This window comes from Myotis nattereri (genome assembly GCF_964212035.1).
Source record: "Myotis nattereri genome assembly, chromosome: 12".
Lineage (NCBI taxonomy): Eukaryota > Metazoa > Chordata > Mammalia > Chiroptera > Vespertilionidae > Myotis > Myotis nattereri.
Window position 1 is genome coordinate 33,422,893 of NC_138087.1, and position 27,010 is coordinate 33,449,902.

The 27,010-nt window shown below is 44.0% G+C and overlaps 1 protein-coding gene across 1 annotated transcript in view; it reads right to left on the bottom strand.

Moving 5' to 3' along the window:
* The window catches only part of KDM4C (lysine demethylase 4C), a 328,521-nt gene that overhangs the window by 247,197 nt on the left and 54,314 nt on the right, over positions 1-27,010 (bottom strand). The window contains exon 5 of the mRNA XM_081103409.1: positions 23,047-23,240. Within this exon, the coding sequence (XP_080959535.1) occupies positions 23,047-23,240 (194 nt within the window). The remainder of the gene's footprint in view (positions 1-23,046; positions 23,241-27,010) is intronic.

The following is a 27,010-nucleotide window of genomic DNA, read 5'->3' on the forward strand; positions in this document are numbered from 1 at the left end:
CTCAATTTAAACAGGGGGCCAGTTCACTGTCCTTCAGACCATTGGAGGGCCAGACTATAGTTTAAAAAAAAAACTATGAACAAATTCCTATGCACACAGCGGTGGCAAAAACACCCGGCGGGCCGGATAAACGTTTTCGGCGGGCCGCATGTGGCCCGCAGGCTGTCGTTTGAGGACCCCTGCCCTAACCTTTGGAATAGAATGGATAGGATTAAAATCAACTGGTATAAATACAGATGTAACAGGAGAATAAAAGAAGAACCTCGCTATGCTGATCAACTGAACACTGTCTCCGTGTCATTCCTTCTTCACCGACTCTGTCTACACCTTTGGGAACCCCTGGACCTGTTGGTGTTGGACCCCAACAACTAGAGTCCCGGTGCACAGATTCATGCACAATGAAAGGAAATTAATTAGAAGAAATATTTTAATATCATTATTCACCCTTTCTTTATAATAGAAGTAACAACCAAATTCACCATCAACAATGACAGATCGAAACACACGCATGCGATTGGCACCAGCAAGAGCTTTATATGTATCGTACATGTGTGAGTCAACTTAGCCTTTTATATATATAGAATAAACTTGCTTAATTAGACGGGTTTTCTGATGTAGCTAAACATTTTCCAGCCCAGTGAAGCACCCCAACTTCTCTTTCAGGTAATTGTCAGCAACACAGCAGTAAATATCAACACGAAGCAGATCATTATTGCAGATCACGCAGGGAGAACAAAGGATAAAATATTTAACTGCAGTGGTGTTTGACTATGTTCTGCACAGTGAGAAAACCTGAAGTCATTTTCAAGTTCCACATTTTTGTTTAAGTTTTTCTTTAATATATTTTTATTGATTTCAGAAAGGAAGGAAGAGGGAGAGAGATAGAAACATCCATGATGAGAGAGAATCTCCTGAAAGTCCCCCACTGGGGATCGAGCCCACAACCCGAGCATGTGCCCTTGACTGGAATCTAACCTGGGACCTTTCAGTTTGCAGGCCAACACTCTACCCACTGAGGCAAACCAGCTAGGGCAAGTTCCACCATTTCTTATTTCTTTTGTCGAGTCAAGTTTCTAAACTTTCTAAATCTCCATTTTCCGGCTAATGAAAAAATATAGGATTCCATCGAGTCTCCTATTCACCTACTCCAGGACTTCTGTGATGATCAAAAGACATGAGGCATGGGAAAACGCTTCATAGACATTTGGTTAAACTATAAAATGTTTGCACCTGGCTATAAAGCAAGTCGTGTTCCTGGGCTGAAGAAACTCCAAGGAGACTAGTAGGTAGGGAGAGAAGCCGGGCATTGCTACGTGGTCATTACCAAGCACCCACAGCGACCGTTTCCGAGCTGGGCTGGGCTGGGCTGAGCTGGGCTGGGCTGTGGACCGCATTTTGTGCCATGGGGGTCTTAACAGTGTTGTCTGTGATTTGGCAGGATGTCGCTCCAGGGTGGTGGTGGGGCCTGTGTCCCACTTGGGGGAAGCCGAGTGTTGATTTGTTGGCGCCAGGTCCGTGGTGCTGATTATTTTTAAACTAGAGGCCTGGTGCATGAAAATTCGTGCACTGGAGGGGGGTTCCCTCAGCCCAGCCTGCGCCCTCTCACAGTCCGGGAGCCCTCAGGGGCGGGAGGTGACCCTGCAATCAGGCGAAGGCGACACCCCAATCACACCTCTGTTGCTGCCACCGCTGGAAGCGCAAGCCTCAGCTGGCCCTGGTTACCTGAGCCTCTGGCGGCCCTGGGCAGCTGGGCAGCCGCCATCCGACACTTGCCTGCATCTCGGGCTGGCCCTGGGTGGCTGGGGGGCTGAGGAGACTGGGGGTCTCCAGAGAGCATATTCCCTCCTTATTGGCTGTGGGCACCGCCATCTTTGAGGGCAGGGCAGTCAATTAGCATATTCCCTCCTTATTGGCTGTGGGCGCCACATCTTTGAGGGTGGTGCAGTCAATTAGCATATTCCCTCATTATTGGCTGTGGACGCCACCATCTTTGCGATGGTGTGAGGGTCAATTAGCATATTCCTTCTTTATTACATAGGATGGCCAGCATGCGTCATGGCAGCTCCTGCATTGAGCATCTGCCCCTTGGTAGTAAGTGCACATCATAGCTACCAGTTAGATGGACACTTAGCCTATTATATACATAGATTACTGTATCGGTTCCCATACAAACAACTGTAAACCTGCTTTTGCCCACCCAGTAAAAATAATAAGAAATAAATAACTTTTCTGAGTCTTACATCCCGCTACCATCCATCGGCTTTCTTTTCTTCACTTTACACACACTACTTCCAATGGCTGCCACGTTTTTTCCTCCCATTCACGCTGGAGTCCAGTGTAATCTGGATCTTTCATCACTCTCAATACAGCTGCCTAGACAAAGGTTGCCACGTGTTTTAGTCTTTATCTAACACTCATTTCCCTTCAGTTTCATGATCCCACTCATCTCCAGTGGTTTTCTACCGTCTGCTTGTGCCACACCTAATACTGATGCTCCCTACAGCTCCATGTTTCAGTGCTTCCACATTGTTCCGAGGGAACCACCTTCACTCAAGGCTTCAAGATCCATATGCTCCATTCCACACATGTCTCCTGAGCTCTGAACCTCTAAAACGACCAGCAATTGAACAAATCCATTTGGCAGCACTCAAACAATTTGTCTTCCATCATCTTCCTGCTTCTCCTCCAGAGTTCCCCATCCAATCAACTGCCCAGAAATGTGGAAGCTGTGGTTGCATTCCCCTTATTTAACCCATCCCCAAGTTTTACATGATCTACCTTTTACTTCTTCAAGAGCAGTTTTGTGAATCTGCCTACATTCTTCTATCCCCACTGAGACCACCCTGGTCCAGGTGACCATTCTCTGTTACATACATTACTTTTGCAGCCTGTTAGCTAGTCAATCCTGCCTCAAGCTTTGCCCTCACTAGCCCATGGAGCCCAATCAGATCCTGTCAATTTGCTACCCTATTTAAAATTGGCCCAGCACAAAGCACTGGTGACTAAGTAGAGGCAACAGATTGGAGGGCCTGTAAGCAGAGGCATTCACTACAAACATTAGTGACCTCAGTCAGAGAAGTCCTACTTCTATGGCCCTAACCACCTCCTAGATGTTTCTATGTAAGTATCCCATCACTTCAAAAGTTTCAACGTACACAAGATCAAATTCTTATTACCTCCTTTAAGCTGGTATCTCTCCTAGCTTTCCCATTTCACTTCACATCTTCCCCTGGGCTTCCAAACTAGAACTATCTGAGTCACCTCTTCTTGATTTCTCAACCACAAGTCTTATCCACTCTATACCCTCAAAGCCTCGCATTCATCTCCCAGCAGCAGCACCTCAATTTCAACCTTACTCTGCCCACACTGGATTACAATCATAACTGAACTCCCTGCCTGTATTTCCTGAGCAGCTATAGCCTCATGTAACTATCGGAGCATAAAAACCTTTATTCCTGGAAACCAAGATGGCGTCATAGGTAAACACCGGAGATTGCTGCCTCACACAACCACTTCAAAAATACAATTAAAAGACGGAACGGACATCATCCAGAACCACAGGAAAGCTGGCTGAGTGGAAATTGTACAACTAGAAGGAAAGAGAAAAGCATACCGAGACTCAGAGGAGGTGCGGTGCAGAAGTAAAATACAAAGGTGAGGAGGTGCATGCGGAGAGGGCTGGCGGCTGAGGACACAGTTGTCTTTTTCAATCGGGAGGGAGTCTCAAGCTCTGAGCTCCAGTTCTGGGTGAGTCTCTGGGGACCCAGACTCATACGGGAAGAAACTGGACTATCTGGCATCAGTCGGAACTCGAGGGCAGCTTTCTCTCGGAGGCCCTCACAGCGATTGCTGGGGCCTCTGAGGGCAGGACTGAGAGCAGCCGCTCAGTCCACCCACACTATTGAGCCCCTGGGACCCCGCCCGCCCAAGCTGTGCAGGGAGGCTTTTGCATATGAAAGGTCTGGCCCTTTGCAATCTGAAAATTACCTAACAAACTTGCAGCTGGCCCAAGGCCCCAGGGCAACTTGCACTGCTTCACAGCTGAGCTCCTGTTGGGTAGCCTCAGGCAGAGGCTAGATTAGCATCTCCTTAGAGATCCAGGAGCCAGTGTGACCAGTGGTCAGAGTGGGACCATCCAGATTGCAGCTCCTCAGATCCATAAAGGACACACTCAGGGGGCAGACTCAGTGAGCACCAAAGCCCCACTGAAGCAAGTCTTGCCCCATAAGGGTGTCTCCAGCACAGTTCTCCCACTGTAGACACAGCTGATTCTCACAGCCAATTGGCCTGGAGGTCAATTCTTCCCAGTGATATCTACAAAAATCAAGGCTTAACTACAACAAAACTGTGCACAAAGTGCACAAGGGGGTGCACCAAGAGTGTCCACCTCAGGTAATTGGGGAGGCTGAGCCACTGGGCCCTAAAGGACACTTAGCACAGAAAGCCACTCTATCGACACAGCGAAGCATAAAAAATGCCAAGACAAAGAAACAGGACACAAATGACAGAAATAGAAGAAAGCAAACTACTAGATATAGAGTTCAAAACCACACTTTTGAGGTTTTTCAAGAATTTTCTAGAAACCGCCGATAAATTTAATGAGATCCTCAAGAAATCTAGTGAGACCCTCGATGTTATGATAAAGGACCAACTAGGAATTAAGCATACACTGACTGAAATAAAGAATATTATACAGAATCCCAACAGCAGACCAGAGGAGCGCAAGAATCAAGTCAAAGATTTGAAATGCGAAGAAGCAAAAAACACCCAACCGGAAAAGCAAAATGAAAAAAGAATCCGAAAATACAAAGATAGTGTAAGGAGCCTCTGGGACAGCTTCAAGCGTACCAACATCAGAATTATGGGGGTGCCAGAAGATGAGAGAGAGCAAGATATTGAAAACCTATTTGAAGAAATCATGACAGAAAACTTCCCCTACCTGGTGAAAGAAATAGACTTACAAGTCCAGGAAGTGCAGAGAACCCCAAACAAAAGGAATCCAAAGAGGACCACACCAAGACACATCATAATTAAAATGCCAAGAGCAAAAGATAAAGAGAGAATCTTAAAAGCAGCAAGAGAAAGACAGTCAATTACCTACAAGGGAGTACCCATGCGACTGTCAGCTGATTTCTCAACAGAAACTTTGCAGGCCAGAAGGGAGTGGCAAGAAATATTCAAAGTGATGAATGCCAAGAACCTACAACCAAGATTACTTTATCCAGCAAAGCTATCATTCAGAATTGAAGGTCAGATAAAGAGCTTCACAGATAAGGAAAAGCTAAAGGGGTTCATCACCACCAAACCAGTATTATATGAAATGCTGAAAGGTATCTTTTAAGAAGAGGAAGAAGAAGAAAAAGGTAAAGATACAAATTATGAACAACAAATACACATCCATCAACAAGTGAATCTAAAAATCAAGTGAATAAATAATCTGATGATCAGAATAAACTGGTGATTATAGCAGAATCAGGGGCATAGAAAGGGAGTGGACTGACAATTCTGGGGGGGGAAAGGAGTGTGGGGATGTGGGAAGAGACTGGACAAAAAGCGTGCACCTATGGATGAGGATAGTGGTGGGGGGGGTGAAGGCGGAGGGTGGGGTGGGAACCGGGTGGAGGGGAGCTATGGGGGGGTGGGGAGAGGGAAGAGGAACAACTGTAATAATCTGAACAATAAAGATTTAATTAAAAAGAAAAACCTTTATTCCTTACTGCCTGGCTTTCAAGATCCTACCCCTCCCCAATTTAGCCCTAGCCTTAAATATCAAGAGTCCATTCTCAATAGGCTAGACAATGACTTACCCTATCAATCACTCGTGCTTTGACCTCATTCCTCACCTCAAAAAGCCCCTTCCATTTTGCTTCAAATCCCAACCTCCCAAGACCTGTGCATATTCCCCCTCCTCCAGAAGCTTTCTTTGACCATCATAAACCTCAGCAACCTCGCCCCCCTTCCTTCTACCAGATCCTGTTGTTACATTTTTCATGTAGTATTTATCATCTACTACTTTCCATAACTAGCTGCTGTTTTGTGTGCATAAATTACTTTTATCTAAGCACTGAGCTCTATGAAGGAGAGAATACCTACTGCAACCCAGAAATGTTCACATGAATTATCCTTTCTAACCCACCTGGTACATAACTGCCTAGTTCACATCCAGGCACTCCGTTAAGTGCCACAATTGCTCAGTTAAGGAGCTAACTTTATTGTTTGAAGATATAGATCTCGTACCTTTTTGTATACTTTGAAAACCACCAAACAAGATGTCTACCAGTGTGTACCCTAAGTACATACCAGTTTGTTGAAAATATTAATTGTTCATTTAAACTTTAGGAGTGTTTTTCTTTCATATAAAATGATATTGCAAACAGTTATGCTATAACATTAAGAAACTATGAATCACTAAGGATCTATCACTAATTATTTATAATGTAATATTTTATTTAAAACCAGAGACTTTTAAGAATTAAAAAAAAAAATCTATATGAAGGCCAAAGAAAACAGGATAATCCCGCTAAGCATATTTTTGGGTGGTGGTCTGCTCAAAAAATAGACCTAAAATGATGTTATCCTGGTGGTTGTAATATAAACACTATCTTGGACTGAAGAATAAGACTAACATTTCAAATTGTCAGTAGGTAAAACTGTATTAGATCCATTTCTATGATTTAGGTTTTTTCTCTATGAACCGGTCTCTGTATTTTTCTTTTCAAAATATGCTCAGTCCATCAGTCCACTAGAAGTGATTACCAGCACTTCTCAAAGGGTAACTACTATTTCTCAGATCACTTCCTTGAAGACTCCCTAATTTCATTTGGGACCCCTGGAGCTATCCACACTAATAAAAGAGAAACATGCAAATTTACCATCATTCCGCTACACCCACCAGCCAATCAGGAGCAAGTATGCAAATTAACCCAACAAAGATGGCAGCAGCCACAGAGCTGGAGTGAGCAGGAGGTTTGGGTTGCCCCTGGCGATGGAGGAAGCCAAGCTTCCTGCCCACCCTGGCTGGCCCTGGCCTCCGCTCAAGGCTACAAAGTTTCAATTATAGAAAAATAAATCCAAGATACCTGCTTCCAGCTGGCCCTGGCCTCCGCTCAAGGAGGCACTAGGAAAAGAAAAAAAGGAGAGGCTGCGAGCTTGCATAGCCGGGGGGCGTGGCCAGCCTGAAAACGGCCATCAGCCCCTCACCCAGGCTGGCCAAGCACCCCAGCAGGACCCCAAACCCTGAAGGGACTGTGGGCAGCCTGAAAATGGTCCTCAGCCCCTCACCCAGGCTGGCCATACCCCCATGGGGTGAGGGTCCCCTCTGGGGGGTTTGGCTAGCCTGCAAACAGCCATCAGCCCCTCACCCAGGCTGGCCAGGCACCCCAGTAGGGACCCTCCACCCTGATCTGGGACGCCCTTCAGGGCAAACCAGCCGGCCCCCACCAGTGCATCAGACCTCTATCTATACTAATAAAAGGGTAATATGCTAATTAGACTGGGAGACCATCCAGGAGACCTTCCAGATGTTCTTCTGGACAAAGCCATGGTGGCGGGGCTGAGGTAGACGCAGTTAGAGGCCAAGAGGTGAGGGCAGTTGTGGGTGATCAGGCCAGGATGGGACGGCAGTTGTGGGTGATCAGGCCAGGATGGGACGGCAGTTGTGGGTGATAAGGCTAGTGGGGAGGGTGGGGGCGAGCAGGCCAGCAGGGGGGGCAGTTGGGGCGAGCAGGACGGCAGGGGGGCAGTTGGGGGCGAGCACACTGGCACGAGGGGCAGTTGGGGGTGATCAAGCTGGCAGGGGGGAATTTGGGGGCAAGCAGGCCGGTGGCAGGGGGCAGTTGGGGATGAGCAGGCCGGCAGGCAGAGTGGTTAGGGGCAATCAGGCAGGCAGGCAAGTGCTTAGGAGCCAGCAGTCCCGGATTGTGAGAGGGATATCCCACGGCCGGTTTAGGCCCAATCCCTGTAAACTGGCAGGAGGACATCCTTTGAGGGGTCCCAGATTGGAGAGGGTGCAGGCCGGGATGAGGGACACCCCCCCCCCCGCACGAATTTCGTGCACCGGGCCACTAGACACTAATATATTCAGACACCAATGTTCTCAGCTCCATCCCCTACCTATACCTTTGCCACTGTGCTGTCTGACATCCAGGGAAGTCTTATCAAGCCCAGGGCACAGAGCAAATAACCCTTCCAGGTCCCAGGCCCGTGCCATGCTCAGGTAGTTCAGTACTAAAACAGTGTTGTCCTCTACTCCCTCTCCCTGCCTGAGGCTGAGTGTGAAGTAGCCCTTTCCTCCTTAGTTTATTTCCTCTTCCTCCTGCTGTTTTGCTCACAGTCATCTCCCCTGAATAATGGGGCTCAAGTACCCAGGGACAGTTTTCTGACAGGTGACAACTCTAAACTAACCCTCTCCTTTTTTACTGGCATAAGCTTATGCTTCTGACTTTGCTTTCTATAGTTACTAAAAGGTTGAAAATTCAGTTACTAAAGGGTTGAAAGCTACCATAATTATAATTAACATGATTAGAGCTCATCACAGCTACCATTTATTGAGCCTTTAAAATATGTCAGACCTTGTGCTAAGATCCAGTACTAACACCTCTGTTTTATCGACAGGGAAACTAAGGCCTAGAGAAATTAATTTACTAACACAAAGTGGTAACAGAGGTGACACCCAATCCCAGGCCTATCTTACACCAAAGTCCAAGTTGTGCTCTCCAGCCCCATATTTCATTCTGTTCCCTCATCAATCACCACGAAGATGCCAACAGCAAAGAAGTAACAGAAGTCTTACCCTTTACAATAATCTCTGGATGGTGATCCAACTTTTGGAAGAAAATGTTTTATGCCTGCTAGCAGACAGAACTTCCACTATCCATACAGAACAACACTTCTCCCAGCTATCCTTACCTTTACTCACCTTTAAAACACAATTTAAAAATTAAGGGTCTCAGGTTCGATTCTGGTCAGTCGCTGGCTCAATCCCCAGCCCTGAACGAGACATGCAGGAGGCAACCAATCGATGTGTCTCTTTCACATCGATGTTTCTCTCTCTCTCTCTCTCTCTCTCTCTCTCTCTCTCTCTCTCGGCCTCCCTCTATTCTCTCTAAAGATCAATGGAAAAAATATCCTTGGTAAGGGTTAAAAGAAAAGAAACAAATAAAACCAAAAATCACTGAACAAAGATGCAATGTTTTATAACAGAATCAAGCATTAATAAAACAGAAAAAGCCCAGCCAGTGTGGCTCAGTGATTGAGTGTTGACCTATGAACCAGGTGGTCCGATTTTGATTCCAGTGTGGGGTGTGCAGAAGGCAGCAGATCAGTGATTCTCTTTCATCATTGATGTTTCTATCTCTCTCTCCCTCTCCCTTCCTCTCTGAAACTAATAAAAATGTATTTTTAAAATTATATAAATAAATCAAACATTAAAAAATGCCAGGAAGAAACTAAGATAACAACTTCAAAAAATTGGTGATAAAATAAATGCTCATAGGAGCTATATGCCTATAACAAAAATTTTCCAGAGTCAATATTTTCCCCCAAAAAAGCAATCTTACCTTATATGGAAATCTTCAAAAATAGTATTATTTCCAAATGATCGTTTATTGATATGATAATATACCATCCATGAATAAGATAAAGTGACTTAAAGGGTTCTACTACAATTGGCTTACAGAGTTTTACCACAATTAACTCCAACAAACTATTGAAACATTTTGAAGGAGATTTCCAGTAATTAAAGTTTAATTTTCAAGGGAAAACTATCTACTCAGTTTTTTGTGTGTGTTTTTGGGTAATCCTCACTAGAGGATATTTTTTTCCATTGATTTTTCAGAGAGAAGGGAAGGGGAAAGAGAAAGAAACATTGATATAAGAAAGACACATTGGTTGGTTGCCTCCCAAACCCACCCCAACTAGCTGAGGAATTGAACCTGCAACCCAGGTATGTGCCCTTGATCAGGAATCAAACCCTTGACCCTTTGGTTCATAGGCTGATGCTCCAACCACTGAACACACCAGCCAGGGCTCTGGGCTCTACTCAGCTTCCTTAAGTCAAAAACCTCTGAGAATTGAGAAGCTTTCAGAAGTGTGCATGACACAAAGCCAGGGGTGGGCAAACTTTTTGACTCGAGGACCACAATGGGTTCTAAAAATGGACCGGAGGGCCGGAACAAAAGCATGGATGGAGTGTTTGTGTGAACTAATATTAATTCAAAGTAAACATCTACACTAATAAAAGAGAAAAATGGTAATTGGCGTACGGCAATACCTTTTTCATTGGCTAATCAGGGCTATATGCAAATTAACTGCCAATCTTAGTTAACTAAGATTGGCAAATTAACTGCCAACAAGATGGCGGCTAATTTGCATATGTAGGCACAATGCAGGGAGGCGAAAGGGAAAGCAGGAAGAAGCCCCCTGCCACTGACAGTGATCGGAAACCCAGGGGGGAGCTAAGAGCTGGAGGGCAGGGCAAAGGCAGCCCTGGGGACGTCTTTGCCATGCCCCCCAGCCATGATCGGAGAATCAGGCGCCTTTGCCGCCCTGGCCAGTGATAGCAGGAAGTAGGGGTGGAGCCAGCGATGGGAGCTGGGCACGGTCGAAGCTGGCAGTCCCAGGAGCTAGGGGTCCCTTGCCTGGGCCTAAAGCGCAGCCCACAATCGCGGCGCCCCCCGCTGCCACTGCAGGTCCCCGCTGCCCGGGCCGGACGCCTAGGCCAGAGGCGTTAGGCCTGGGCAGGGGCGGAGCCTGCAACCGCGGGGAGCTGGGGGTCTCCTGCCCAGGCCTGACACCTCTGCCGGAGGCCTCAGGCCTGGTCAAGGGGCCAATCCGGTGATTGGTGATCAGAGGGTGATGAGGGTCAACTCCTCTGGCTGAGGCATCAGGCCTGGGTGGGGGGCAGAGCCGGGGATTGGGGGGATATGATGGTCCCCTTGCCCAGGCCTGAAGCCTGGGTCAGAGGCGTCAGGCTTGGGCGGGGGGTGGAGCAAGCGATCAGAGGGAGATGGGGGTCCCCTGCCCAGGCATGATTCCTGGGCCAGAGGCCTCAGGCCTGGGCGGGGGCCAGAGCCAGTGATTGGGGGGAGATGGGGGTCTCCTGTCCAAGCCTGACACCTCTGGCGGAGGCGTCAGGCCTGGCCAAGGGGCCGATCAGGCGATCAGAGGGTGATGGGGGTCAACGCCTGAGGGCTCCCAGTATGTGAGAGGGGGCAGGCTGGGCTGAGGGACACTCTCCCCCCCACCCCCCACACACACACACACACCCAGTGCACGAATTTCGTGCACCGGGCCCCTAGTCATTACATAAAAGGGTACGGTCTTTTTTTTTTTTTTTTTAGTTTTATTCATTTCAAACGGGCCGGATCTGGCCCGCGGGCTGTAGTTTGCCCACGGCTGCACAAAGCAACCAAGCTACCCAAAGATAACTCAAGCAGCCAGCAAAACAAGTTACAAAGCCTTTAAAAAAAATAAAAAATAAAAGTCAACAGTCACCTGTTTCTACCAACACTTGACATTCTTTAGTAGAGTTCATTTTCTTCATTAGGTAAACAGAGAAATAACTTATATGAGCTGAAGACAAGGAAGACTACCCCTCTAATTCAAATCCTCTTTGATTCATGTCATCCCAAAAAACATTCACTTTTTTCTTTTTTTACACTTCAATGATTGTTAATGGGCTTTTTTGTCTCTGATCAGAAAATGATTTCTGAGATCATGCAATGGATGCTATGTCCTCTTTTATGTTGCAAAAGAAAATTCCAGCAGCTTTATGCATTAGTCCTCAAATAAATAAACGTGTATGGAGCCCCCTCAAATAAGTAGTCATTTGGAGGATAGGAGAAGAGATGGACTCACAACAACTGGCTATATCAGATTTGAAGTGTATTGTCTGTGGATTTCACTCAGGCAAGCTATCAAATCTGTTATCACTGACAATCACAAAATACAGTGGAGTGACTAAAACTTTCTAACGAACCGTTTTTATAACTTCTAAAATGTCCTATGCATTAGGCTAATCCTCTTCATGGCATCAGACAAGAGTCATGACTATTATTTTACAGGTTCATTTTGTAATATTAACAAGGAAGGAGGCGCCACCGCGGGGCAGCCTGTGACCCTGGCCCGGGCAACAATGACGCCTCCAACCTCGGCCTCAGTGACTCACACCAGAGACTGGGGCAGGGTCCACGCAGGGAAAACCCGGGGTCCTCCCCAGGCAGGGCACCTCTCCTCTTGGCGATACAGCCAGGGATGGACGAGCCAGGAGGAAAAATAAAGGCCACACACCAAGAGAAGTGGCGGTGGGCGGTCCTTTCGCAGCATCGACAAGAGAGCGGAAGTGGAGCAGAAGCAGGGACCTTGCTCAAGTTCACCCGCCAGCGGGTGGGCATGGACCTCCACCGCCACTGGGCGGCGTGTGGAAACGGAGGCAGCCCAACAGCGCCCCGCAGCGGCGGCGGCTGAACCAGCATCGCTGCTGAAGCGCCTGTGCAAGGCCAAGGAAGAGGAGCTGCCTATGGAGAAGCCTGAGGTGTTGAGGATCATCCAGTTGGAGATGGTGGGCACCAAGGTGGTGGATACAATGGCAAGACCTTCCCCCAGGTGGAAGTCAAGCCTGAGATGATTGGCCACTACCTGGGTGAGTTCTCCATCACCTACAAGCGGGTGAAGCACCACCGGCCTGGCATTGGAGCCACCCACTCCTCCCACTTCATCCCTCTCAAGCAGCCAATATAAATAAAAACTTGAGCAAGAGAGAGAGAGAGAGAGAAAAGAGACTTCCCTCTGAGATCCTCACGGTCCTCCGTTTTTTAAATGGGACAGAAAAACACCTCCCTGAAATATCTGTTGTCTGGATTACCTGTGATGATTTCTTAAAGTCATTAGTGTAATTCCTGGCACACAAAGAACAACATCACTGAACTAAATGGAGTTACCAAAGACAGACAACATACTTCATCACACTAGTCAAGCCCTACTCCTTGAAATGTAAGCCTACAAAAATGAACATATATGGACCCAAAGAAGTAACAAATCTACCTGCAAGTCTCCCTGTGGAAGTGAAATCAGAGAGAGAGAGAGAGAGAGAGAGAGAGAGAGAGAGAGAGAGAGAGAGAGAAAGTACTTTCCTATATCCTCAATTCAAAACAATATTTTTGAAAAACAAATATCATATAATATGTATCTTCTACAAAGTATTACTACCTAAGAGGAAGATTAAACAGTCTGAAAAGGAAGATAGGAAATATGGGGGGGAAAGATAAGCTAGGCAAAAAAAAAAAAAAATTGTGAACTGCCACAGTAATTTGCAAAGCTAATAGCACTAATGCTTGTTTTCCATTAACTACATGGCATTACATTAACCTGATTTTTCCCTAAGAGTTATGGATTTGATTCAGCAATTTTTTTTTCATTTGAAGAGGTTTCTCTGGTTCATGTAGGTGGTAGTGTTTGCTTTAAGTGAAAGAGCAATAACAAGGCAATATGAGGTATCCTGAAGGAATTTACAAGTCCCTACTACACTTATCAGGGGCATCAAAAGTATTTAATTAATGTAAGTTTACATTAATCACCCACAATTACCCATCAGTTAGTGAAAAGGCGTTACATCTCAGCATTTCAGGGAAAAGAGTGAGATTTACTTTCAAAATCACAAACACTAGACCTCATGAGCTTCCTTTAGGGCAGCAGTCGCCAACCTTTCAGACCTCACGGACCACCAGTGGTCCGGACCACTGGTTGGTGAACGCTGCTTTAGGGAACTCTATGCTGAGCAAGGGTCTGGACTATAGGCATGTGGATGTGGTTGTGTTTATCTCCAAGTCAGGCTCTGGTCTAAGTAAAATTTGATCAATAAAAATTTTTCCTATCATTTATCATTGTACCCTCTTTTCTCTATAAAAATAGCTAGTGCATGAGCACAAAACTAATACCATACTTTTTGGGGCATATTTCCAATTTTTTTAAATCTTTTTAAAAAATATTTTCTAACAGTATATACATAATATGCCTACAAATAATCAGATAACATATCCAGTTAATATTATGTAATACTTTGATTTAAAAGTATTAATTAAAGGCCTTGGCCAGGTAGCTCAGTAGGTTAAAGCATCGTTCTGATACACTAAGGTTGCATGTTCTATCCCCTGGCAGGACACATACAATATACAACCACTTAGTGCATAAATAAGTAGAAGAACAAATCGATGTTTTTCTCTCTCTCTCTCACTCTCTCTCCTTCTTTCTCTATCCCCCTTCCTTCATCTTCCTTTCCCTCTCCCTCTCCTTCTCTCTCTAAAATCAATTTTTAAAAGTATTAATTAAATATTTTGGGGAACCCTGACCAGGTATTTCAATTGGCTACAGCATCATCCCCATACTCCAGGTTGTGGGTTCAATCCCTGGTCAGGGTACATACAAGAATGAATCAATGAACGCATAAGTAAGTGGAACAACAAGTCAATGTTTCTCTTGCACTCTATCTCCCTCTATCTCCCTAAAATCCATATATAAAAAATTTAAAAATAAAGTCTTGTTTTTATTTATAAAGCAATTTTCTCTGAGTAAATAAAACCAGAAACAAGTCACCATTACTTTGAAGAGTATTTTTTCTATACAAACCATCAAAAGGATACAGCTTTTACCATTACCCACAGTGGTCGACAAACTCATTAGTCAACAGAGCCAAATATCAACAGTACAACAATTGAAATTTCTTTTGAGAGCCAAATTTTTTAAACTTAAACTATATAGGTAGGTACATTTTTATTAACTTAATTAGGGTACTCCTAAGGCTTAGGAAGAGCCACACTCAAGGGGCCAAAGAGCCGCATGTGGCTCACGAGCCGCAGTTTTCCAATCATAGGTCTAACATTTGCAATGAGAACATATTAATGAGACTAAATTTACCAAAATGTAAGTTAAAAGTAGGGGTTAGTAGCATGGGTTACTAATTGAATGTATCATTAAATATTACCAAGCTGTCCAATCCCTAAAGTAATGTTCTACTGTAGGTGTTTAAAGGAAAAAAAGAAACTCAAGAAGGAAACTGTCCATTTTTTAAAAAAATATTTTTATTGATTTCAGAGAGGAAGGGAGAGGGAGAGAGAGATAGAAACATCAATGATGAGAGAGAATCATTGATTGGCTGCCCCCTGCATGCCCCCCACTGGAGATCAAGCACACAACCCAGGCATGTGCCCTTGACTGGAATCGAACCCGGGACCCTTCAGTCCAAAGGCCGACGCTCTATCCATTGAGCCAAACCAGCTAGGGCAGGAAACTGTCCATTTAAGAAAAATTTATTGAGTACCTTCTATGTGTCAGGCACAGGAGATGTGCCAGTGAACAAGACAATTAGGCTCTCCTCAACCCAGGATCTCACTTTTTTTGTTTGTTTGATTTTGGTTTTTTGGTTTTGTTTTTGTTGTTAATCCTCACCCGAGGATATTTTTTCCGTTGGTTTTAAGGGAGAGTGGAAGAGGCAGAGGGAAAGACAGAGAGAAACATCACTGTGAGAGAAACACATCGATTCGTTGCCACCTGCATGAGCCCTAACTAGGGCCCGGACCAGGGAGGAGCTGGCAACCCAGGTACATGCCCTTGACCAGAATCGAACCTGGGACCCTTTGGTTTGCAGGCCAACATTCTATCCACTGAGCCAAACCGGCTAGGGCAGGAGCTCACATTTTGATGAAAAGGATGCTTAGGTCACTATGACACCATATAACTTATTCATTTGTTTGTTTGTTAAAGTAAGACTTGAATTCTAAAATGCAACAATAATCAAATATATAGTTATTTGTAAACAGCTTCTCCTCTATCCCAGGAAGAAAAAAGAAAGGGTAGGGTACCCTAGCCGGGTTGGCTCAGTGGGTAGAGTTTCACCCTCTGGACCAAAGGGTCCCAGATTCAATTCTGGTGAAGGGCTTGTACCTTGGTTGCATGTACCAGCCCGGGCCTGGTTGGGGCTTGTGCAGGAGGCAACCAATCGATGTGTTTCTTTCACATCAATATTTTTCTCTCTGTCTTTCCTTCTCCCTTCCACTCTTTCTAAAAATCAATGGAAAAATATCCTCAGGTGAGGGTTTAAAAAAAGAAGGGGTAGAGGTGAGATGAGAAGGAGTGAATGGAGGGCAGGAAAGATGAAGGGAGAGGATGAGACAGACACCCAGTAGGAGCATCTGATCTCCTGGATTGAGCCATGCTTCTAGCTTATCCCAACTACTTACAATGGAAAACAGCCTTTTTGCTTAAGTTGGGGTTCTGCCTTTTAGAATCAAGAATTCTTATTAATATAAAATCAATGAAGTCTTATATATAACCTCATACATGAACTTCTATATGACATGCACTATGTATCTGGTAACTGTATGAAATATGTTAATATCTACTGAGCACTTATGATATACTAGGGGCCCGGTGCACAAAATTCGTGCACTGGGTGTGTGTGTGGGGGGGTGTCCCTCAGCCCACCTGCCCCCTCTCACATACTGGGAGCCCTCAGGCGTTGACCCCCATCACCCTCCAATCGCAGGATCGGCCCCTTGCCCAGGCCTGACGCCTCTGACAGAGGTGTCAGGCCTGGGCAGGGGACCCTCATTTCCCCCCATCACTGCTTCTGCCCCCAGCCCAGGGCCTGATGCCTCTGGCCCAGGCATCAGGCCTGGGCAGGGGACCCCCAGACCCCTCCGATTGCTGGCTCTGCCCCTTGCCCAGGCCTGATGCCTCAGCCAGAGGCGTAGACCCCCATCACCCTCTGATCACCTGATCGGCCCCTTGCCCAGGCCTGACGCCTCCGCCAGAGGTGTCAGGCTTGGACAGGGGACCCCCATGTCCCCTCGATCACTGGCTCTGGCCCCCGCCCAGGCCTGAGGCCTCTGGCCCAGGAATCATGCCTGGGCAGGGGACCCCCATCTCCCTCTGATCGCTTGCTCCACCCCCCGCCCAAGCCTGACGCCTCTGACCCAGGCTTCAGGCCTGGGCAAGGGGACCATCATATCCCCCCAATCCCCGGCTCAGCCCCCCGCCCAGGCCTGATGCCTCGGCCAGAGGAGTTGACCCTCATCACCCTCCGGTCACCAATCACCGGATCGGCCCCTTGACCAGGCCTGAGGCCTCCGGCAGAGGTGTCAGGCCTGGGCAGGGGACCCCCAGCTCCCCGCGGTTGCAGGCTCCGCCCCCACCCAGGCCTAATGCCTCTGGCTGAGGCGTCCAGCTCGGGCAGCGGGGACCCACAGCTGCAGCGGCCCCGCGATCGTGGGCTTCGCCTTAGGCCCAGGCAAGGGACCCCTAGCTCCTGGGACTGCCAGCTTCGACCGTGTCCAGCTCCCATCGCTGGCTCCACCCCTACTTCCTGCTATCACTGGCCAGAGCGGCAAAGGCGCCTGATTCTCCGATCATGGCTGGGGGGCAGGGCAAAGGCGGCCCCAGGGCCGCCTTTGCCCTGCCCCCCAGCTCTTAGCTCCCCCCTGGGTTTCCGATCACTGTCAGTGGCAGGGGGCTTCTTCCTGCTTTCCCTTTCGCCTCCCTGCATTGTGCCTACATATGTAAATTAGCCGCCATCTTGTTGGCAGTTAACTGCCAATCTTAGTTGGCAGTTAACTGCCTATCATAGTTGGCAGTTAATTTGCATATAGCCCTGATTAGCCAATGAAAAGGGTATCGTCGTACGCCAATTACCATTTTTCTCTTTTATTAGTGTAGATCAGGAGCTGTGGTATATGCTATGTACATAGTTATTTTAATTATTCCACACACTACGTTACAAAATGGGCATCAGAACCATATGAGTGTCTAACAAGAGGAAATTGGGGCTATCTAACAATTGCTCAAGGTCTCATCTCACTAAAAACTAATGCCAGAACTGAAAACACAACACACTGGTACAAAAACTGATACGCTCCCCCTAAGTGGAATCTAAGTAACATGAACAGAATGAATCAAGAGACATGGAAGATGGAACAGAGTGAGGAATCTCAGAGGGAAGGCAGGGTGGGCGTGGGGAGGGTTAATCAACCAAAGACCTTGTATGCATAATCCATGGACACAGTTAATAGGCTGTTAAAGGCCTGGAGTGGGAGGTGGGCCAGCTGGAGGGGGAAAGAGACATACGTAATACTTTCAACAATAAAGAATTAATTTTTTAAAGAGCTGGTGCTCTTTTTTTCCTCTGGGTCTATTTTGTTCTAAACACATGGAACCATGGAACAGACTGAGGAATCTGGGGCGGGGGGGGCGGGGGGGGGGCGGGGGGGGAGTGGGGAGATTAACCAAAGAACTTATATACAAACTAGAGGCACGGTGCACGGATTCATGCACCTGTGGGGTCCCTCCGCATGGCCTTCAGGGGATCAAGCTGAAATGGGCAGTCCAACATCCCCTGAGGGATGTGGTAGAGCACGAAGCGGCAGGCAGCTGGGGGGAGGGGGTGGCCAGCCCAGGCCCTGGCCGGCTCATCCTGGCCCCACTGCACCTGCCGCCACTCAGTAGGCTCGCTACTGCTCCACTGCAGTCTCTGCCCCTGTCCTAGGACGATACTGGTGCACCCATGACTGAGAAGCAGCTGCAGGCTAGCGCCCAGTCAGTCTCAATGCCAGTCGCCATCCTGGTTATGGTCTGAATGGGGGAGGGGCACGCAGGGGGAGTGTCCACGGGAGAGGCTCCAGCCACACTGACCACCAGGGTTCAGCTCCTGCTTTGAGCGCCTACCTGCTGGTGATCAGTGCATATCATAGCAACCAGTTTTTCTGGTCATTTCACCGTGAAGGTCACTTAGGCTTTTATTAGATAGATAGATAGATAGATAGATAGATAGATAGATAGATATGCATAACCCATGGACAAAGACAACAGCGCAGTAAAGGGAGGGGGGGTACTGGGGGGGCGAGTAAGAGGGACATCTGTAACACTTTCAACAATAAAAGATAAATTAAAAATAACAAACAGCTGGTACTCTCAAATATAACAGCACACTAAAAAACCCAGCCAGCATGGCTCAGTGGTTGAGCATAGACCCATGAACCTGGAGATCACTGTTTGATTCCAATCAGAACACATGCCTGAGCTGTGGGCTCAATCCCCAAAAGGGGGCATGCAGAGGCAGCCAATCAATGTTTCTCTCTCATCTATGTTCTCTCTCTCTCTCCCTCTCCCTTCCTCTCTCTGAAACCAATAAAAACATATTTTTTAAAAAATGATTCAATAAAAAAGCATCAAACTAATTTTATATTTATTCTGAATCATCTGACATCACTGATTGCTGCATAGCATTTTAACAAAATCTCGGTTGGTTGAATAAAATTTAACCAAATCCATAACATTCAGAAAAACCTTCTCTCTTGATTTTAGACCTTTCCACAGCTTAAGACATGTCTTCTTCAACCTCACCTCTCTCATTCTCTACAGAGTAAATCTGAAAATCTCTTACTCATTGTGTTTGGACATGGACTTGGAAAGGAGTATTCAAGACATCATCTACTTCTATATCCCCCAGCAGTTAACCACTACCATAACACAGGATGCTTGGGAGAATTATATTGTACCCTTGAAATTTCCAATCTATTATATGCCAAGTTTAGACTTAAAGTAATTACTATGACCAAAGAAAGAAAGGGATTCATTTTCATAAGGTTATTAAAATAATGGTAATTATAAATATTTGGATAGTACTTTACAGATTACAAAGCACTTTCACACAGAGTATATCCCTGGACCCTTCTAGCAATCCTATAAGTAGACAGTGAATAAATCATGCCTCCATTTGGCATTTAAAGAAATTTATGATTAAAGTCGTACAGTGTTTTGCCCTAAGTCATTCAGCTGGTAAGTGACAGATTGGGATTTTAAAACAGGTCTTCTTGCTCCAAAGTCAATATTAATTCCAAAAAGAAATAAATACCACTGACTGCCACAGCAGTTTTCTATCTGCTTACTTTAAGCATTCTTTTGCCCTTAAACCTTTATGCCAGAAATGCTTAAATAAATCGCCAGCCCCTCTGAAAGTCTCCTCAGTACATCCCTGTATTCATGAAAACTTACTAAGCAAAATCTGCCATATATAGTGCCCATAAAAGAATGTATCTCGGGGCTCCCACCTGGGGCTGTGCATATTATGCAGCTACTCAGAAATCTCAGGAAACTTGGTGTCTTAACAGTTACATTTTAGACAAGAATCTTTACATGTGTGTTTTTTTTCCTTCTCTGCCCTTAAACAGATTGATCTAAAAAGCCTTCAGGCAAAAATCTAAGGGATACAGGGGCAGAGGAGAGCAGTGTAGACATGGAAGTAGGGAGGGGATTCTAGGCAGCAGTCTTTGCAATAATCATATCAAAAACTTGGTATGAAGAACTGAAGATGAAGAAGAAGCAGAAGTTCATTGCCAGCCTGTAAGGCCAGAGAGAAGGAGGAAGACACAGCCAGGAAAGAGATGTCAAGCTCAGGAGAGGTCACCCCTGGAGAAGAGTAAAGGCAACTGTTTCAGATCCAACTCAACAAGCAGGAAAGGAAACCAGTGTATGCACATGTGCACACACACACCTACATCACTTTGTCATCCTCTCACTTTGTAGAGTAAGTGAAAATATTCCTATTGTTGGAGATCATGCTGGTTAACCTTGTCATTTTGTGGGTGAGAAAACTAGAGTCCACAGAAGTACAGGTGTTTGTCCAAAGCCAGATGTTAGTAGCAGAATAAGGACTAGAGACCTGATTGCTGGTCCCTTGTGTCCTAGCTCTGCCACACACACTGCCTGCCTCCCAATATTTATATGAATTTGTACTGCTTCTACCAACTTTCAAAGCTCACTTTAAATATATTATGATGATTACTAGAATGAATTTTAATGATGATTGAGTTTACCTCAAAGTATTTAACACTGAGCTAATATAATCTTTTTTAAATCTACTGGGAAATACACTTACAGTCATTTATATCATTCATTTCCTACAGCAGTTATCTTAGAAAATGGAATGTAGATTAGCTGTCATATTCACTGCTGTGTTTTATTACTTTACCATTATAAATAATGGTCAAGGTTAAAGATAATAGTGTTATTATAAATCTACCCTTAATGCATATAATGGCGATTATATGCTTAATAACTAATAGAGTAATTAAATGCTGAAAATATATATACTGGAAGAAAGAAATACTTTGGACACTCGCATAATTATTCTCACAAACTGCAGTGCTCCTTCCCAAAGACACAAGATTCTAGAATCAGTCTTTTCCCTGACCAGAATATTCTCCCATAAGTCATTTTTAGGAGACAACATAATACTTTCTCAAGACAAGAGGAAATAATCTTTCTCTGTAAGAAAGCAGGAACCTCATCTAAACTCCTCTAACACTAAAAACTCAAATTAATGTCCCAGGCATTCTCATTAATTAATATCTAACAAACCTCCAGGAAAGTTTTGCTACTAACATTTCATTTTTCTTAAGGGAAATATAGTACCTACTTACCTAAATACTACTAGATTTTATCAGCACATTGATTTATCCACTCCATTTAATTTTATCCACTCTGAAAGGGGGTGTCAGAAAGCATGGAGATCACTATCCAGGAGCCTGCGCACTACTTCGTAATATTTCCCAAAGCCTCCAAGAGCTAAGTCCCAAAAGTACTAAAGGATGACAGATGTTTAGAAAGTTGTTGAAAGATTACAAATAGAGACCCACAGGGCCTAGAGTGTGTGCTCACAACTGAGCCACCTGTAAATAACTGTGAAATGAATAATCCCATCACACAGTCATAAAACCTCTCAACATCCTACACCATGTATTCAAAATGTTTAAGTTTGATTTATTCCATTAAAAGAGCAGAATGCTAAGAATTAATCAAATTAAATGTGCTTACCTTTAAAATAAGTTAAATAGCCCTGCTCAGTTTGGCTCAGTGGAAACAGCTTCCCACTAAGTATTTTTAGATGAAAATAACTCCACAGCAAGCTAAGAACTGCCTGGATTTCTCTTGTATATCCTAAGAACTTTGCCCTTCCACCTAATACTTTCCTTCCAATTAGATGTCATTTTCAATCATTAAGAAGTTTTCCTATATTTGAATTTTTTGGAGAAAGCTTACCATTCCTCACGTCACCAAAGGATAAAACCTCAATGGCAAGATTGGACTAGAACTTATACACTGTATCTCAACTCATGATCAGCAGAACTTGAAAGATACCATTCTCTTTAAATAGGAACCAAGAAAGCTGCTGGGCTGGCACAATACCTAAAGGGTATCCTAAATGTTCCTCAGAACATCCAATTTCCTGTTGTCCAGATTATGCTTCATATGCTCCTGCCTGTGTGTTATCCTGATGTACATGTATTAAAGAAAGTAGACTGATATTATAGAAAAGAGTTAACTCATTAAAACAAGTTTAAACATGAAAATGCCTGACCACAAAGGATACCAGGGTTAGCAGGCTAATAATTACAAATGCGCAATGAATGTACTATCTAATGCATTTTACAGAGCAGTAAATCTTAAGAAAAATTAAGTTCAGAAACAGAGGAAACTGCAATTTAAGAACACATATCAACATTCACTTGCTCTCTGACCCATGCCTATTATTCAAAGAGCGATAACAGACCTCCTGATTCATCTCTCCTCTCCCTCCAGCCATCACAAACTATATAGAAATGGTCATTTATTTACAGGAGGCTGGACTGGAAGATTATTAAGATTATTTGATACTTTACATCCAGGAAGTCAATTTTCCCCTACACCTTCCAACAAATGGTCAGATAAGTAAAGATGCCTAACAAATTATTCAAGACTAAAATATCTATCAACACATCACACACATATACACATAATGGTCTGTAGGCAACTTTAGATAGACAAGTCACCACTAGCTTCATGACTTTGAGCAAAACCCTGGGCAAAGTGGAAGACAATTCATTATTACAGTAGAAAACTTTCTTATAGCTCATATTAAATCTGATTCCACCAAGGGAAAAACATCCTCTTCAATAGATTATAGTGCCTTGCCCAAACTTCAAAATTCCAAAGTGAATGAATATTAAACATGTAACTTGCCAAGACTTGGGCTCTCCAAAATGGAGATAATTAATGCTGTAGAGGTCCATATCCTCGGTGTGCCACGCGAATGTGGTTTTCCACATGCCAAAATAGAGATAAGGGGTATTTACACCCTCAATAGAAATACCGCACTCTTCCTCAACCACATCCAAGATAGTATTTAGGCGAGCTATGTTCCATTCATCCACACCCTGGAACCAGGAGAGAGAGAGAAAAAAAATCAAACATTATTACACTAGTAAACATAACATTTACTAATCAAAGCATCATCTGCCAAAATTATTACACTCTATATTTTAATTCACTTAGAAATGAAAAATAAAGCAATTATTATTCAAGAAGCATATTTATACCCATTATTAATTCTGCAAGGTTATTATGAGCATAATGTGGTTCTATATAAATATTAGTATAAAACTAAACCAAATGACTTCCTGATTCCCAACATAAATGTAAGGTAAGTCCCCACTTGCTATTAGTAAAACAATCATTTCTCCAAAACACATGATCTGGAGTGTTTTCTATTTTTGGCACACCTTTTAGTTTTGAGTTATTTCCACTTCGTTTGTTTATTTGTATATTAGTTTAGAAGTCATATTCAACATCAGGTAATATTTCAAGATACCACTAGCAAAATACATGTTCTTTCATCCCTCTCTCATCCCCATCCAATTCAATTTTAGCATGATACATCATTTCCAAAAAATTTACCTCTATTGGAAAATCTCTTAGCACTAGCCTAAGCCACAGTACATTGTGCTTTTATTGCTTCTTCAAGTAAATATTAAACTCTATGTTGATTATGAATTTTAAACACAGATTAGCTGTTAAAAAAACAAACATCTCTTCTCCAAACTTTGGTAGAATTGCAGGAATGATACAGTTTTCTAACAATAGCCCAACATGAAGGGCGATGATAGAGAGAAAAGGTTAGAATTGCTGGTATAAGAGTTAAGGTTATGCCTGGTCAGTGCTCAATGGTTGAGTGTCAGCCCATGAACCAAGAGGTCACCAGTTCGATTCCCGGTCAGGGCACATGCCTCAGTTCAGGGCTGGATCCCCAGTAGGGGGTGTGCAGGAGGCAGCCAGTTGATGATGTTTCTCTCTCATAGATGTTTCCCTCTATCACTCTCCCTTCCTATCTCTCTAAAAATCAATTTTAAAACAGAGTTAGGTTTTTGGAAAAGATTCTGATTTTATTAGACCTTACCAATCAATTAGTTCACTATAGTATTCACAATTACTTAAAATGTATACAGAATATGTATTTTCCCATATGCCTTTCTCATAATAAAATATAAATATCAGAGAATGTGACATTCTAATGCAATCATGAAGGAACTGCAATGCCTTTAAACCCTTCTCAACCTGTTCAAGGTGCTATTAAAGACTGACATTGCCCTAGCTGGTGTGGTTCAGTTGGTTGAGCATCATCCCCTGCACCAAAACTTCACTGGCTTGATTCCCGGTCAAGGCACATACCCTGGTTGTGGGTTTGATTCCTGGATGGGGTGCATATGGGAGGCAACCAATCAATGTTTCTCTCTCACATTGATATTCCTCTCCCTCACCCTTCCTCCCTGTTTCTTTCTCTAAAAAAAAAAAAGAAAAGAAAAGAAAAAAGTTGCCTTAGCTGGTTTGGCTCAGTGGACAGAGCGTCAGCCTGCAGACTGCAGGGTCCCGGGTTCGATTCCCAGTCAAGGGCACATGCCCAGCTTGCGGGCTCAATCCCCAGTAGGGGGAGTGCAGGAGGCAGCTGATCAATGATTCTCTCTTATCGCTGATGTTTCTATATCTCCCTCTCCTTTCCTCTCTGAAATCAATAAAAATATTTTTTTAAATATATATTTTATTGATTTTTTACAGAGAGGAAGGGAGATAGAGAGTTAGAAACATCGATGAGTGAGAAACATCAATCAGCTGCCTCCTGCACACCCCTATACTGGGGATGTGCCCGCAACCAAGGTACATGCTCTTGACCGGAATCGAACCTGGGACCCTTCAGTCTGCAGGCCGACGCTCTATCCACTGAGCCAAACCGGCCAGGGCAATAAAAATATATTTAAAATTAAAAAAAATATTTTTTAAGTCAATAAAAGCATTTTTTTAAAAAGGGGGACATTAAATTAATTGATGTATACCCATAAGGCCCTCTCCAATAACTATGCCAATGGCCTCACAGACAATCACATCTAATATTTCTCTTACACACTGAAAATGTACGGGGTTTTCTGTTTTCATTCTGGTCTATAGATTATTCTCTAATCAATGTAGTAATCTTACCTCCTCAAGCTTTTGGGTTAGAAAAATAGTTGATGGAGCAGTTAATGAAGCTCTGCCTCACTTAACATAATTGAAAGTGCCAACAGAAATAATTTAATCCCCAAATTCTCCTAAGTACTCATTCTATCTTTAACCCCACAGTGGGAAGTTTGCTATTTGGAAATTGGTCAAAGTAAGTGTTTTAGAGAAGATCCTAAGTTCCAACTTATGAAACTTCATAAAAAGTAGATCAAATTATATAAAATATTTTATCTCTATTTATAGTGATGCAATCTCTTAACCCTAGTCCAATCAGACTTCAGTCCAGTCATTCTAATAATAAAGTCCTATTTAAAAGTCATTACGGAGGCAATGAATATGAATATGAATAATGAATATGAGAGCTATATTATAGGAATCATTTTTAAACTGAATGAACTTGCAAATTTAGGAACAAAGCATTCCTCTGAAACTTCTACATTTACAGAGATCTTAACTTTATTACTGACGGATTTTTTTTTTTTTTAAATAACTAAGGCTGACTCGTTTGACATCCTCAGACCTGCAGTCTAAGGGGATAAGGGCAGAGAAGTAAGAATGCTGGCAGAAGACCCAGATTATAACCCCAGCTCTGCCACTGGCCAGGGCAAAAAATGAGATTTTCTAAGCTTCCAGTCTTTCTTCACGAAAACATGAGGACTAGCACCTTCCCAGAGATTCATGGAACACTGAGCATGCTAAAGGTCACAAAATGTTTAGAAAATTTCTTAGAACAGAGAGAATAAATCTCCACTATTCTCTAGTAAATCTTACTGGAAAGCCTCCCCCCAAAATCACAGTCAAACATGTGTAAAGAGATAATAAAGTCCTATAACATTTATTACTGACATTATCCCCATTAATAGGCAAATAACATGTTTTTTGCAAGACCAAGTAATGGGCAAGGCCAAAGTTGGCTTGAGGCTAAAACTATAACTTCAAGAAATTATTGGAATTTCATATAATTTCAATTTAAGGAGTGGTTGAAATACTAAGAATAGCAGGTGTAAAGAGGCTGTAGACAAATTTTACCACTTCAAAATTTCTTCTCCAGTTTCCGTTCTCTACTATTGACTGAACTGGCTAACTGCCTACAAGGACAGGCTCTATGCAAGCACCAACGCGCATCAGTCTCCTAAACAAACTCAGACAGAGTATGCCTAGTCTATCATTTAGGAGAAGTGTTAACCACACTGTACCTCATTATACTACACATACCTATATACCACACCTGGTAACATGGATAATGTTAAACCTAAATGAACAAATGGGGAAACCTAATACTCCTCGCCAGTAGTCGGTGGCAAAGATAAACCTAAATCTACCTGACTCCTGAGCCTTCACTTGTAAGCCCTATGCTTCCAGTTCTGATCATTTTAAAATACAACATATCATCCTCCTCTCTCAGCAACAATTGTCAACAAAGATCCAAAGAGCTAAAATTTAGGGCAGGCAAAGACATAAAGCTGCCACGTTCTCCCCACCCAGGGGTACAACTGTTCTACACAAACACTGTTCTGCACAAACACTGGCAAAGCTTATAATAGAAGCTGCTTTACTTGGGGGTTGGTGATAAAACTGGTGTAATGTAAAGGTCTCCAAAAGACCTCAGCTACAAACAAGCACCACAATGACAAGTCAAAATTTGCCAAACTGTTCA